Source organism: Caenorhabditis briggsae (genome assembly GCF_000004555.2).
Source record: "Caenorhabditis briggsae complete genome, chrIII, whole genome shotgun sequence".
NCBI lineage: Eukaryota > Metazoa > Nematoda > Chromadorea > Rhabditida > Rhabditidae > Caenorhabditis > Caenorhabditis briggsae.
Window position 1 is genome coordinate 1,979,129 of NC_013490.2, and position 15,437 is coordinate 1,994,565.

General features: G+C 39.3%; 4 protein-coding genes across 4 annotated transcripts in view; 3 read left to right on the forward strand and 1 right to left on the reverse strand.

Annotated features, from left to right (window-relative positions):
• Positions 1-598: 598 nt before the first annotated feature.
• On the reverse strand, positions 599-3,303 carry Cbr-rpt-6 (the record flags this gene model as incomplete). Its single annotated transcript, XM_002640973.1, has 4 exons — positions 599-949; positions 1,650-1,829; positions 2,038-2,631; positions 3,175-3,303. The coding sequence occupies 4 exons, from the start codon at positions 3,301-3,303 to the stop codon at positions 599-601; spliced, it is 1,254 nt and encodes a 417-aa protein (XP_002641019.1).
• A 2,386-nt stretch (positions 3,304-5,689) lies between these two features.
• Positions 5,690-7,037, forward strand: Cbr-his-72 (the record flags this gene model as incomplete). The annotated part of the gene is made up of 2 exons (XM_002640972.1): positions 5,690-5,971; positions 6,909-7,037. 2 exons carry the CDS (start codon positions 5,690-5,692, stop codon positions 7,035-7,037), a joined length of 411 nt encoding a protein of 136 aa, XP_002641018.1.
• A 1,212-nt stretch (positions 7,038-8,249) lies between these two features.
• CBG11769 lies at positions 8,250-11,213 on the forward strand (the record flags this gene model as incomplete). Its single annotated transcript, XM_002640971.2, has 4 exons — positions 8,250-8,468; positions 8,576-8,690; positions 9,500-9,735; positions 10,758-11,213. The coding sequence occupies 4 exons, from the start codon at positions 8,250-8,252 to the stop codon at positions 11,211-11,213; spliced, it is 1,026 nt and encodes a 341-aa protein (XP_002641017.2).
• Positions 11,214-12,100: 887 nt separating this feature from the next.
• CBG11768 overlaps positions 12,101-15,437 on the forward strand; it is a gene marked incomplete at both ends in the record, with an annotated part of 4,580 nt that continues 1,243 nt past the window's right edge. The window contains 4 exons of the mRNA XM_002640970.1: positions 12,101-12,125; positions 12,173-12,296; positions 12,964-13,432; positions 14,195-14,602. Of these exons, the coding sequence (XP_002641016.1) occupies positions 12,101-12,125; positions 12,173-12,296; positions 12,964-13,432; positions 14,195-14,602 (1,026 nt within the window). The remainder of the gene's footprint in view (positions 12,126-12,172; positions 12,297-12,963; positions 13,433-14,194; positions 14,603-15,437) is intronic.

Consider the following 15,437-nt stretch of genomic DNA (forward strand, 5'->3'; position numbering starts at 1 on the left):
GGTGGCAAAATTTTTTTGCTCTATTTTCACAACATTTTCAGACGTTTTAGAACATTCTAGATGCTAAAAATGAACTTTTTCAAAAATTTCGAAAAATCCTAATTTTGAAAATTTTCTGATAAATTTTTTTTCTAAAAGCCGGCTGAAAATATTATTTCTAGGACAGAAAAACTTGAAAAATACGATAAAAAAGTTTCCAACACTGAAAATTCCATTTTTTCAGTGTTTTTGAGCGATTTTCCAAAAAATGTCCAAATGGCTCAGTGGGATTTTCAACTCCTCCACTTCCAATCTGACGACCCGGGTTCGATTCCCCTCGGTGGCGAAATTTTTTTATTTTTTTGCTGGGCAATGTAATACCGTTTTTGAAGCTTCTAAGACCTTTAAAACTCTCCATCTGACATCAAGGGGTCCATTTTTCAAACTTTCAGATTATTTTCAGAGGATTTCCAGCCAAATTCATCACTGGCTTATAATACAAGATGTTTATGTATGTTACGAAGAAGAATACAGAGAGAAAAACGTTCAGAGGGGGAGGAGTCAATAAATAATTCAAAAAAGAAAAGACACGAATAAAAGATGGGCGGGGCTTAGAAGATTATTTCCACAACTTCTTAATGGACATATTCTTCTCCGAGTCCTTCTGCATCACTTTTCCAACGGCCATCTCGAAGTCCTCCTGTGTCACATGAATACGTCTCTCACGAAGGGCAAACATTCCGGCTTCCGTGCACACCGCCTTCACTTCTGCTCCAGAAGCCCCAGGAATCTGTTCAGCGATCTTTGCCATATTGATTCCTCGCATTAGATTCATTTTACGCGAATGAATCTTGAGAATATCGGCACGCGCCTTCTCATCTGGAGCCGGGAATTCGATTTTACGATCGATACGACCGGGACGGAGAAGGGCGGGGTCTAGGATGTCGATACGATTCGTTGCCATGATTACCTGAAAGATTATATAGGGTTATAGAGAATAAGGGCTGGAATCGGGCCTATTTTTAGGCTGGAATCGGGTCCAAGTATAGGCTGAAAATAGGCCCAATTTTGGCTAGAAATCGTAGATTTCCGACTAGAACTAGCTCATTTCAGACTGGTTTAGGCTTCAATTGTGTTAAGATTTAGGTTGAAAACAGCCTATTTTAGGCTGGAATTAGACCGTTTCAGACTGAAAATAGCCTACTTTTAACTGAAATAATCCCAATTTTGGCTAGAATTCGGCGCTAAAATAGGGCCTTTCATGGACGACAATTCTATGCCGAAAAGCCGCCGAATTGGGTTCTTAAGGATAACAATTAAAGCTATAATTACAGCTATAATCGATAATTCAAAAGTCGAAACTATCAGGCCAGGCTTTTAGGCCAATTATAGATCAAAAATAGGCCTTTTAGGCTCTTTTTTGTCTCGTTCATAGCCAATTCTAGGCCGAATTCAGTCTTTTAAGACCATTTTCAGCTATTTTAACGATCATCTCAAACCTAGATTAGCCTAATTTAAGCTGGTTTTTCATTTAAAAAGGACCCACAAATCAGGCATTTTCTTCCCAATTTTAGGCCCAATTCAAGCGTTTTAAGACAACATTTCCAGCTTGTTTAAGCCTAGATCAGCCTATTTTAGACCATTTTTCATATAACTTCCAGGTACAGTACCTTAATATTCTTGGTGGCCTCGAAACCGTCCAACTGATTGAGCAACTCCAACATTGTTCTCTGCACTTCCGAGTCTCCACCCGAGGATCCTTCGACTCTCGATGATCCGATCGAATCGATTTCGTCCATGAAGATGATCGATGGAGCGTGCTCACGAGCCATCACGAACAGCTCACGGACCTGGAAAACGGGGTTTTTGGGGCGATTTTTCGCAATTTCAGGTCATTTTGACGCTGTTTTTAACTAGTTTAAGAGCCATTTTTAAGGGTACTTTTAGCAGCTAATCTAGTCGAAAATAGCCCAAAAAAGGCGCTATTTTGAGCTAGTTTCAGCGGCATTTTGAGATGATTTTTGGGGCTTTTTTCAGCGTTTCCAGCGCCTTTCTCACCATTCTTGCTCCCTCTCCAATGAACTTCTGAACCAATTCCGATCCCGACACTCGAATAAAAGTACATTCGGTATGATGAGCCACTGCACGTGCCAACAACGTCTTTCCAGTTCCAGGTGGTCCGTAGAGAAGCACTCCTTTAGGCTGAGCAATACCAAGAGCATCGAAAAGCTCCGGATGCTTAACAGGCAACTCGATGACCTCCTTAATCTCCTTGATCTGTTTATCCAGTCCTCCAACCATCTCATACGTCGAATCTGGCACCTTTTCAACCATCATAAGGGAGACCAGAGGGTCCACTTTGTTGGGTAGAACCTTATGAAGAGCATAGGAATCAGCACGGAGGGCTACACGAGCTCCAGTGTTCAGCGAATTGATATCGATTGTTTTGTCAACGTCAACGACGTACTTTCCTTCTGGATGCACCTTGACGAGCACTTTCTTCTTATCCATGGCTTTACTGACTTCTCCAACGTAGGATCCTTGTTCGTGCAGCTGTTGTAGCTCTTCTTTCAGCATACGCACCTTCGTATTCAGCTCGTTGCGTTGGGCTTGGAGGCGACGAACGTTTTGGGATTTGTCGGCCACTTTTTGCTGAAAAACTTGGGAAACGGTTAGTTTGGGAGGGAGAAATTGGGACTTTTGGGTCTAAAAATGGTTGGAAAGCCTTAAATTTCGAGATGTTTTTTTTTAATTGGAAAATTACATTTTCGGGGCTTATCTAGGTCCAAAATTGAGCTTTTCTAGTTAATTTTAACTGGTTTCTGAGTCCAAATCAGACATTTTAGCGTTACTTTGCATATTTTGAGCCAAAATTCTGCTATTTTACGACAAATTTTGGTATTTTTCTAAATTGACCATTTTCAAGCTTTTCAGCCATTTTTAACTAGATTTTCAGCCAGAATAAGCCATTTCCACACTATTTCTGATATTTTAAGCCAAAATTCTGCTATTTTACGACTTATTTTCATATTTTTAAAAATTACAAAAATTATCATTTTTGGGACATTTTTTAGGTCGAAAATTCGTATTTTTCAGCAATTTTAAGTACTTTTCCAGCTGAATTCAGCCATTCTCGCACTATTTTCGATGTTTTATGCTGAAATTCTAATATTTTCAGCCAAAACTCGCTCCTACCTGAGCATCGTCGACCTTCGTGCGGAAATACTTGCGAAGAGTCTCCTCGGACGATTCTTCAGTCAATTTTTGAGTGTTATTTGCTGGCGAACGACCGGAATCGGTTCCTGGGACGGCTGGTGGCGCCATTTTTCTGAAAAAAAACGTGCTTTTTGGGGACATTTCGGAGAAAAATACCAAAGTTTCAAGGAAGGAAAATGAAAAACTAGTTAGAAATCAGATTCTCAATTTTTTTTGAATTTTCAAAATTTTCAGTTTTCAGGCTATTTTTCCACCTAGTTTTATGTGAATCTGACTGAAATTTTGAGAAAAATTCGCTAGTTTTTACCTAAACTTCAGATTTTCTCGAAAAATTCAAGATTTTAATGTAAAATCCAGCAAAAAATGATGACACTTCAAAAATCCAGCTTTCGAATTGTCATGCTCGTCAAATGCGATGCCACCCTCTCTCCGCAATACACGCTCACGCACAAATGCACACCAGCAGCCGGCTGACGAGTGCAGCGGCGACACTGAAGAGACCGTAGCGAAACGAGACAAATAGGCGAGAGAGTGTGTGAAACGAAGAGAGCCGGCAGACACGCGCGCGCTAAAATTTTACGCTTCCGCGCGCGTTTCAGAGGGTTCCCATCGAATTTTTATCATATCTCAGCTCAAAAATTTCAGAAAATTATGAAATTTTCAGACATCACTTTTGAGGGTCTCTTGTTCCTTTCTAGAAAATTCCAGAAAATTCTATCCCATCTGAAAAGAGTTACGGGCGTTTGAAAATTCCGAAAAAAAATCCGTCCAATTAACATTGACCCCCATTAAAACTAGGCTGAAAATCCACGTGGCACCGAGGTTCCGTAACATTCTGAAGCCGTTTTTATGGGAAATTCAATGGAAGCCTCCAAAATCTTGAAAAAAAAATTTCAAGCCCATTTTTTGGGGTTTTCCTGGAATAAAGAAGGAAAAGGAGGAAAAGTGGGCGGAGCTTGGCATCCAGCCAAGTCTTTCTCTGTGCTCTCTTCTCCCTTCGTCACGTGTCTTCTTCTGTCTGAGTATCAAACGCATTTGGCTTCGTACTTCTTCTATTCTGGCCATACACATGTCATTTGTATACGTTTCGGAGTGTGCGTGCGCGCCTTTTTAGGCTTTTTTAGACCAAAATTTCGGGTTTTAGGCTAAAAATATTGTTTTTTGGGGGTTTTTTTTCAGCTTTAAACCTCATTTTTCAGCCAGAAAACCATATTTTTAGCTGGTAAACTCCTTTTTCTGCATTTTCCGTCTCAGAAATTGAAGCAAATCCAGTGCGGTCAGCGGCGACGCGGACGCGTCGCGGCTCGCGGAATTTCGGTTTTCATTTTTTCATCGAAAAGTCCTGTTTTTTTCGGAATTTTTCAGTCAAATTCAGCATTTGACCTCATATTTGAGCTAAAAATCAATCAATTTTTTCACTTTTTTTTCAATTCAGAAATTCTGGAATTTTGATTTTCAGCCAGTTTTTTCTGGAAAATTCTGGATTTTTGGCTGAAAATTCTGATTTTTAGGCCAATTTCGCAATCCCCTCTCACCACCTGACACCACACGCGACGCGACCGCGCCGCTTGCCCCGCGCGCCCGCCAATTTCGAAATTAGCGATGCGCGCGCGTTGCGGTCGCGTAGCGTGTCCGGCCTTAGTTTTTCAAAAATCGGTCATTTTTACCCGATGTCGTCGTGATGAGCGGCGGTTTTTTGGGGCTCTTTTTTAAATATTTTTTTTCAGGTTTAGAAAGATTCTAGAAGACTCTAGCGTCTTCTAAAAGGCTCTGAATGCTAATTCCAGCTCTAGAAACTCTAGAAACTCCTAGTTTTCTCTTAAATTAGTTTTTTGCCGAAAGTTTTCTAAAATCGACCAATTTTTGAGAAAAATTAGTCGATTTTGCGGAAATTTTTCTGAAATGTCTGAGAAAATCTTAATTTTCTGAAAATTCCAGATTTTTCTCAGAAAAATATGGTTTTTTTTTGGAGCGAAATCTTTCTTCTTTAGCTCCCCTGCTGCGTGGCACGCGACGCGACCGCTTCGCGCGGGAGGGAATCGCAACCGCGCTCCACCGTACGCGCGGCTTGTCGCGTCGCGGCACGCGCGAAGTTGAAGCATTTGAATTTGTTTCGGTGATATTAAGGGGAAAATTGATCGTTTTGTGACTTTTCGGGTCTTTTTTTCGCGATTTTGTTTGAAAAAGTAGTATAATATGTGGGGAATTCCCTAGTGAATGTTGATTTTAGCAGAAGTTTCCCCGAAAATATAATTTTTTTCGAAAAAAAGAATACTTTTTAGAATTTGTTTGTTTTTGTTTTATCGCAGCAGTTCCCAAAGGATTCCAGAGATTTTCGAAGTTTTCTAAGCACTGGGAATTGCTAATTTTCGAAAAAAAATTTCCTAATTTTTGAATTTTTTTTTTGCTTTCCTCTCTCTGATCGTCTTTCTTTCTCAATTTCTCTCTCCTAAAATCCCAAAACTCACCCTGTTTTTTTCCAGAAAGCACCGAAATGGCTCGTACCAAGCAAACCGCCCGCAAGTCGACCGGAGGAAAGGCTCCAAGAAAGCAACTCGCCACGAAGGCCGCCCGTAAATCGGCGCCAACCACCGGTGGAGTCAAGAAGCCACATCGCTATCGTCCAGGAACCGTCGCTCTCCGTGAGATTCGTCGTTACCAGAAGTCGACTGAGCTCCTTATCCGCAAGCTCCCATTCCAACGTCTCGTCCGTGAGATCGCTCAGGACTTCAAGACTGATCTCCGTTTCCAGTCGGCCGCTATCGGAGCCCTTCAGGTGAGAAATTGGTGCTTTTTGGGGGTTTTATGAGCTTCTGGAGTGTCAAATTTGCCCTTCGAAGCTGAAAATCGCTTTTATATGGCTTCAGAAGGTTCTAGAATCTTCCAGACAGCTCCCAGATGCTCAGAGGAGCTCTAGTACCTTCTGAACCTCTCAATCCCCTAAAATCCCAAAATTTGGTTCTGGAAGCTTCTAGATCGTTCTCGAAGCTGTAACTAGCTTTTATATGGCTCTTTAAGCTTCTGGAGCCATCTAGATGCCACTCAAACTAGTTCGGGTAGCTTCTGGACCCCTAAAATCTCAAATTTCAGCTCTGGATGCTTCTGTATAGCTCATTAAGGTTCTAGAAGATTCTGGATAGTTTCTGAATGTTCTAGAAGTTTACATATGGCTCCTGGAGGTTCTAGACCTCAAATTATCTCCAGAAGCTTCTGAGCCTCTGAAACTCGCTCTAGAAGCTTCTGAACTTCTTAACTCCCAGATATTGGCGGCTCTCGAATCTTCTGGATAGACCCTGAATGTTCTAGAAGCTTCGGAATAGATCTTGAAGGCTCTAGATGCTTCTAGACCTCTCAAGCCAGCTCCAGATGCTCCGGAGCCACTGAAACTTGCTCTAGAGGCTCTAGGACATTCCGTACTCTTGAAATCCCGACATTTGGTTCTGGAAACTTCTAGATAGCTCATAACGGTTCTAGAAGCTTCTGGATAGCTCCTGAATGTTCTAAAAGCTTCCATATGACTCCTGGAGCTTCTAGATGGTCCCTGAAGGTTCTAGAAGCTTCTGGTCAGAAAACTCCCGAGCCGCTGAAATTTGCTCCAGAGGTTCCCAGAGCGCTCTGGAGCCTTCCATACCCCTAAAACTAGCTCCCGAATCTCCTGAATCGCTGAATTTTGCCCTAGAAACTTCCAAAATTCGAAAAATCCCAATTTGCAGGAGGCATCTGAGGCCTACCTCGTCGGCCTGTTCGAGGACACCAACCTGTGCGCCATCCACGCCAAGCGCGTCACCATCATGCCAAAGGACATGCAACTCGCCAGACGCATCCGTGGAGAGCGTGCCTAAGCTCCGCCCCCCACTCGTCACTACTACAAGAAGCACAATTCCTCTTATCCATCAAACAGTATAACTCGTATTTTTAATCACACATTGTACTATAAGCTCCGCCCCCATCTTCCTCCTTTTTTTGTCCCACAGAAATAGACAAGGATCTCAATTAATTATCCACTCCCTCTACCCCCTATATTCCCCCGAAAATTGGCTTATTTTATTTAATTTTTGTTTCTTTCTGTTTTTTTCCTTTTATAGAAGAAAAACCAAAAAGAATAAATTCAAATGTGCTTCTATTTTTTTTCTGTTTCTTCTCATGGCTTTTAGTCTCCAGGCAACACCGACGGAGCATCCAGGCAACGTGGAGCCAGTCGGCTCCGTCGAGCAACTTCACAATTTCATTTCTATTCCTATTTTTGAGCTAAAATATCATGTTTCTGAGTGTGATTGGGAATAGTCATCGACGGAAGAGAATTGCGATCAGTGAGTGATTGGATTCTGGAAGATTCTGGAAAATCGATTTTTTAGATTTTTAACTTGAAAAATCTGGAAAACCCTAGTTTTTAGCTTGAAAACCCGCTTAAAATCGCGAAATTGAGCTTAGAAATTAGTAAAAATCGCATTTTTAGCAGTGAAAATAGGTTATGTGCCTTTAAATTTGAAGGATTACTGTAGTTTTCGCTTCGAGACACAAATTACGCTTAAAAATACGGAAAATATGAGTTCTTGGGCTCATTTTGAAGCTTTCTAACGTTGAAAATCGATTATTTCGCAAAAAATTGAGTTTGACAGGATCGAAATTCTAGTATGCGCCTTTAAACTTGTTTTGAGTTACTGTAGTTTTGAAATTTCACTCAGAAGCAGTCAAAATTAATCGAAATTGATCGTGTTTGGGCTCATTTTGAAGCTCTCGATGAGCGATGAATGAAAAATCTAGTCTCGCAAATATTTGAACACCATGCGCCTTTAAATTTGAAGACTACTGTAGTTTTCACTTCGCGACGCCAAATTGGCTGGAAAAACCCCGGAAAATAACGGTTTTAGGGCTTATTTTGAAGCTCTCAAACGTTGAAAATCGATTTTTTCGCAAAAAATTGAGATTGACAGGTTCGAAATTCTGGTATGCGCCTTTAAATAGTTGTTGGGTTACTGTAGTTTTGAAAATCGCTCAAAATCGGTTAAAAGCGGCTGCAATTTGTCGTGTTTGGGCTCGTTTTGAAGCTCAAAATGCGCCGAAATCAACAATTCCAGATTTTCAGCTCAGGAAATTCCAGAAAATCTGAAAATTCAATTTCAGACGTTCTCTTCATTTTTCTCATCGTTGGACTCATCGTTTTGGGCGTTTTCACCATCAAAAAACGCACTTATTTGACACTAAATTCATGGGAATTGGCTCAAGAAATCGCTGAAAATGCCACGGAGTTGGCAATGGAGAATGGGACTACTGTAGGTGGCTTACGGTGGCCTAGAAATTTCTTTTTCGACATTTCTAGGCCACCATCTCCTCCTGGTGGCCTAGAAAATCTAAGAAACCATTCCTCCTTCTTTTTCAGAACATCGACTTCGCTACCGTACTCTGGAGTGTCGGCGTGGAACTGGTGAATACGGTAAAAGTGTTGGATGGACCACCAAAACGGGATTTTCTGATGATTGTGAACATTTTTATTGGTGTTGGTTAGTGGATTTGAATTTGGGGCATTGAGAGCTTTAAAATGAGCCCAAACACGACTAGGCTCCGCCCACTTTGAGTTTTCACACTTTAAAGGCGCATAAGGGGCAGGAAATTTGAAAATCCAGGAAAGTAGGTCATGATTATACTCATTTTAAAGCACAAACTTTGACGAATAGGAAAATCGTTGTTTTGTTCAAAAATATTTGCAAAATAAGAAAGTTATGGGGAAAACAAGTTTTTTAGAATTTCCCTAAAATATTTAGTTTGCCTCATAACTTTCTTAAAATCTACAATTTTTGAATGAAACTTAACTTTTCAATTTTTCGCACTATGAGCTTTAAAATAAGTATAATCATGACTAGACTGCGCCCACTTTGAAAATTGAAGACCCCTATGCGCCTTTAAAACCAAATTTAGGAAAATTTCAAAATGGGCGGAACCTAGTCGTGTTTAGGCTTATTTTAAAGCTCTCAACGCGGGAAATTCGAAAATCTAATTTTCTTATAAACGTATTGAAAGTCATCTAAGTTATGGTCTAAATCATTGTCAGCTAAGTTTCTCCTAAACTCTTGTGAACGCCATAACTCGGTTATTTTTCAATACCTTCTTATGAAACCTTAATTTTTACATTTCTAGCACCAGGAGCTTCAAAATGAGTATAATCATGACTAGGCTCCTCCCACCTTGAAAATTGAGGACCCCTATGCGCCTTTAAACTCGAAATTTCAAGTTTAAAGGAATATTGTCATGATTATACTCATTTTGAAGCTCTCAACGCGGGAAATTTGAATTTTCTGGTTTCCAGATGATGATGTGCATGACAAATACTCCTGGTACGTTGTAATCTTTTCATTCGTCGGAGCTTTGCTCTATGGATGGAATGTTCTCCGTTTCGTCCTTTGGATTGATCATAAAGTGGAAGAATTTCTGGATGATATGTCGATTTATAAAAATGTGGCTGATCAGAACGAATTCTCCGATTTCGTGTTGGATATACGCAAGAAAAAAGCATTGGAAGGAGAAATGGTTCAAATTCAGTCGGTTCGGTTTTGTTTCAAACCATAACTTGGCCAGTTTCGAGAATTTTTGTCTAAAAATAGAATATTCGGATTTCTCGTGTTGAGAGCTTCAAAATGAGTATAAACACGACTAGGCTCCGCCCACTTTGGTTTTTCGGGATTTTTCAACTTTAAAGGCGCATAAGGGGTCCGAATTTTGAAATTCCAGTAAAGTAGGTCATGTTTATACTCATTTTGAAGCTAAAAACGCGAAAAGCTCAAAAATATACGTTTTGTTCGGAAATATTGCGACATCATAAAGTTATGATAAAATCAATAAGTTAATAAAATCTTGCAAAATTTTGATTTCATCATAACTTTGTTATTTTTGCGAATTTCTGAATGAAACTTGAATTTTCTAACTCCTTGATTTTTTGGCTTCAAAATGACTATAAACACGACTAGGCTCCGCCCACTTTGATTTTTCGGGATTTTCAACTTTAAAGGCGCATAAGGGGTCCGAATGTTGAAATTCCAGTAAAGTAGGTCATGTTTATACTCATTTTGAAGCTAAAAACGCGAAAATTTTGAAAATACGTGTTTCATTCACAATTTTCGAAAATTGAAAGAGTTATGAGAAAATCAATAAGTTAATAAAATCTTGCAAAATTTTGATTTCATCAGAACTTTGTTGTTTTTGCGAATTTCTGAATAAAATGCAGATAATCGACTTTGGTGCGTTTTTAGCTTCAAAATAAGTATAAACACGACTAGGTTCCGCAAAGTTTGATTTTCGACTTTTTTTTGACTTTAAAGGCGCACAAGGGTCGGAAATTTAGATTTTTGAGAAAGTGGGTCATGATTATACTTATTTGAAAGCTAAAAGCAAGGGGAGTTCAAAAATATATGTTTCGTTGAGATAATGCAAGTGTGAAATAAGTTATGGGGGAAATTAAAAATTGAAAATTTCCAAAAAAATTTTTTTTTTTTGAAAAACCGATTTTAGAGAGGATTTTGAAGCACTTTTAAGCAATTTTAAAATCAATTTCAAACATCCAGTTGCAGACCGCCAATCAACAGTATGACATCAAGGAAGCCTGGAACAGCTTGACTAAACGGACCATGAAGGCATTCCTACCAATTTCCCCGGCCCTACTGTACCTCTCCGCCTACGCATTCTCCCTTTTCCTACTGTCATGCTACCATACATGGATGAGAAAACCCAATGAACTAGTTGACAACATGCGTACAGTAGCCAATTTCGCCGCTGGCCTCGAATCCTCGATTTTGGCGGGAAACAAGAGAGATTTGAATTCTTATGTCTTCATTTTGGCCGGCATTCTCATTCAGATTTTGTTCTTTTTGACGTGCTACCGTATCCCGGAAATGATTGTGAGAGTGTACTGTGCAATTGTTGGCCATGAGGATACTGTACGTCCAGCGTACTTGGATTCTATCAGAGAGGTCGAAAAGGATGTCAATAAAGCCAAACTGGCCGTTGAGCCGAAGAAAATCGATTGAAAATTTTTTTTTTGATTTTTCAAAAAAACATTTTTTCTTCAAAAAATGATACTTTGTGAATAAAAAATCCCTGTTGACCTCTTTTTTTTCTCTTTTTTATCGATTTCCTACGGTCTTAAACCCGTTGAATGCCTCAATTATCGAATTTCCGGAAATTTCTCATTGGAGCGCACTTGCACCGTTTTTTTTGAATTTTTCGTAAATTTGAGTGATTTTATTGATTTTTTGCTGGTAATTTTTGTGAGGGAAGCTAGCAAAGAAAGAATTTTTCGGAATTTTAAGAAAATTTTCAGCAAAATTCGAAAAATAACGTTTTAGGTCGAAATTATCGATTTCCAGATTTTTTCTTTATTTTTTCTGAAATTTTAGACTTTTTTCTATTTTTTATCATCCTATTCCTTGTTTTTCCGCTATTTTTAAGCATCAAAATTTCTATTTCAATGCAATTTCAGACTCACCACTTTTTTAAATTTAAAATTCCCACTAATTTGCCTACTGTCCAGTGGAGCGCGCTTTCCCTTTTCTCGTTCTCTGCGTCTCCTCATTTCCCACACTCTCTCGCCGCTTTTTAAACGATTTTAACCTATTTTCAGTCAATTTTCCCGATTTTCACCCAATTTTTTGGATTTTTTCTGATTTTCAGCAAATTTTTCAGTTTTAGAGGCTATTCGTATAAACTTCAAGACCTAGTTATCGATTTTAGTGTGAACTTGTGACCCAAATTGCCACGTCATTGACCTCCACGCATCACATACGTTTTCCAGCCAACAGACCGCCCGGATCCGGAATTCAAAACATCAGAAAACGCCAAAAAATCCCAAAAGATCTAAAAAGCTCTGAAAAAGCTCAAAAATCAGCATATTGCAAGCTGAGCAATCTCTCCGAAAATGCGATTGATTTTGCTTCTATTTCGTGGGTTTTCTAGTGCAGAAAATCAATAATTTATCGATTTATTGCAGTCCCCGTATGGATAAATTGCTTCTACACCTCCAGCGATGGAATTGCTGAGCTCACTGACTCGAATTTCGATTCAAAAGTTTTAAAGAGCGATCGCATTTGGGTGGTAGAGTTTTACGCGCCTCAGTGAGTTTAGAGACTTAGCAAGTCTCGAAAATTTGCGAAAAATCGGAAAAATCGCGAAATTTCAGCTTAAAATGACCGAATTCTGAAGTTTCCAAAAACTCTGTTTGAAATTCGCGCCAGTTTGAATGCGCGTAGTCCGCAAACACCGTAACTGCGGACTTGGCAACCTACCTTACGACAGCTTGGAAAATTCATGTTTTGAGCCGTTTTTCGGCCTGAAAAGCTGAAATCGAAGCGATTTTTCTGGTATAAAATTCAAAAAATCACAAGGTATAACAGATTTAAGCTGTAAATCTAGGAAAATTGGCAAAATTACACCTAAAAATCAATGAAAATTTGGGAAAATCGAAATTTCGATTTTTTGCTTAAAAATTACCACATTTTTCGCACTTTTGGGCACTTTAACTTTGAAAAAATGCAAAAAATCGCAAAAGTTTAACCTAATTTCTAAATTTCTAAAGCTCAATTCGAAATTCGCGCCCATTTGAATACGCGCCGTCCGCAAACACCGTCACTGCAGACTTTGAATTATATTTTACGACAATTCGGAAAATTAATGTTTTGAGCTATTTTTTGGCCTAAAAAGCTGAAATAAAAGCGTTTTTTCTGATAAAAATTTGAAAGATCACGAAATATGAAGGATTTGAAAAAAATCAATTCTTTGCAGTTGTGGCCACTGTAAATCGCTGGTTCCCGAATACAAAAAAGCGGCGAAACTTTTGAAAGGAATCGCATCGATTGGATCGATTGATGGGACGATTCAGAAGGCGTTACCGTCGAAATACGGTATTAAAGGGTGGCCAACGATCAAAATATTCGGTTTGGGCGATAAATCGAAACCAATCGATTATGATGGACCAAGAACTGCAAAAGGAATTGCGGAAGTGATTCAGAAGACGATTAAGAAGACGTTGGAGGAGAGATCTGGAGGAAAATCCAAAAAATCCGAAAAATCCTCGAAAAAATCGGGAATTTCTGGAAAAGTAGTCACTTTGACGGACTCGAATTTCGAAAAATTGGTTCTGAACAGTAAGGATACTTGGATGGTCGAATTCTTCGCTCCCTGGTGTGGACATTGTCAGAAATTGGCTCCGGAGTGGGAAAAGGCGGCGAAAGCCATGGCTGGGAAGATTAAGGTGCGGAAAAGAGCCGAAAAATCAGTAAAAATGACCTGAAATGAAAAATTTGAGCAAAAAAATCGCGAAATTTCGGTCTAGAACCGTCAAAATTTGAAAAACTCAAATTCAAATTGGCGCTAGTTTGAATGCGCGTAGCCCGCAAACACCGTCACTGCGGACTTTACACTTTACCTTACGACAGCTTGGAAAATTCGTGTTTCGAGCCGTTTTTCGGTTGAAAAACTGAAATAGAAACGATTTTTCCGGTAAAAAATTCAAAAAATCAGACGGTATAACGGATTTACGCTGTAAATCTAGGAAAATTGACAAAATTACACCTAAAAATCGATGAAAATCTGTGAAAATCGAAATTTCGATTTTTGCCAAATATTACCACATTTTTCGCACTTGTGGACACTTTCGTTCTGAAAAAATGCGAAAAATCGCATAATTTTGGCCTGAAGCCATCAAAATATGTTTTTTGGCCTAATTTCAAATTTTCTAAAACTCAATTTCAAATTCGCGCCACTTTGAATGCGCATAGCCCGCAAACACCGCCACTGCGGACTTTACACTTTACCTTACGACAGCTTGGAAAATTCGTGTCTTGAGCCGTTTTTCGGCCTAAAAAGCTGAAATAAAGTCGATTTGTTTTTAATTCAAAAAATCAGAAGTTATAACGGATTTACGTTGTAAATCTAGGAAAATTGGCAAAATTTGAGGTAAAAATCAATAATAGCGCTAAAAAAATGAAGTACGCCTACAGTACCCTTTTTGCAGTTCGGTACACTCGACGCAACCGCCCATCAATCGATATCTCGAAAATTCGGAATTCAAGGATTTCCCACGATCAAATTCTTCGCTCCAGGATCAACGTCATCTGATGGAGAGGACTATCAAGGAGGGCGGACGTCATCTGAATTGATCTCGTATTCAGAATCCAAACTAGAAGACGTCGTCAATTCCAAAGATCCAGAAGTCATTGAAGGAACGTCATCTGATTCTATTCAGGAGACGTGCCAGAATCGACAATTGTGCATTTTCGCATTCCTACCATCGATTTTCGATTGTCAGGCGAAGTGTCGAAATGAGAAATTGGAGATTTTGAGAAAAGTGGCCCAGAATTTCAAAAAACGGTCGTTTGGATGGGCTTGGTTGGAAGCAGGAGCCCAATCTGATGTTGAAAAGGTCCATTTTTGCTTTAGAATGCTAATTGACCTAAAATTGACTAATTTTGTCTAGAAACACTCAAAAAATTGACTCAAATTTGTCGAAGAGGCCCAAAATTGGTCTGCAAAAAAACTGAGAAAATTTGGCTTAAAATGGCTGAAAATAGGCCAATTAAGAGCCTGCCGGGGCTTGAAATGACTGGAAATTGATATTTTCGAATTCCCCACGTTTTTAGCTTCGAAATGAGTATAACCATGACTAGGCTCCGCCCATTTCGACGGGCCCAGCACGAGGGGTCCGAAGTTTCAAATTTAAAGGAACACAGTCATGATTATACTCATTTTTAAGATCGAAACGCGGGAAATTTAGAAAATCCACAGAGTTATGGCTTGAATATTTTCAGTGAAAATTTTCTTAAAATATTGGAAAAGGCCATAACTCGACAAGTTTTGCTCATTTCTGCATAAATCAAAGTTTTCTGAATTTCTCGCGAAATGAGCTTTAAAATGAGCCCAATCATGACCTACTTTCCTCGATGTTCAAAATTCCGACCCCCTATGCGCCTTTAAAGAGGGACTCCGATCAAAAATTTTTATTGCATTAAAATGTGTTAAAAGTTTTCTATTTTCCGAATGTTATTGCGAAACAATTCAAAAAAAAACCGAAATCCCCGAAAAACGGCGTTGAAAAAAAAGAAAATTCAAAAAAAGGTGCCGCCGGGGGAAANGATGTATACAGTGAGAAACCTAGGCCACGGCAGCGGGCGCCTTTCCTACGTGGCAAATTTTCCGGATTTTTTTCAATTTCAGGTAAAAAACAAAAAAAAACCACTGTCGGCGACTTGAAAAAAAGT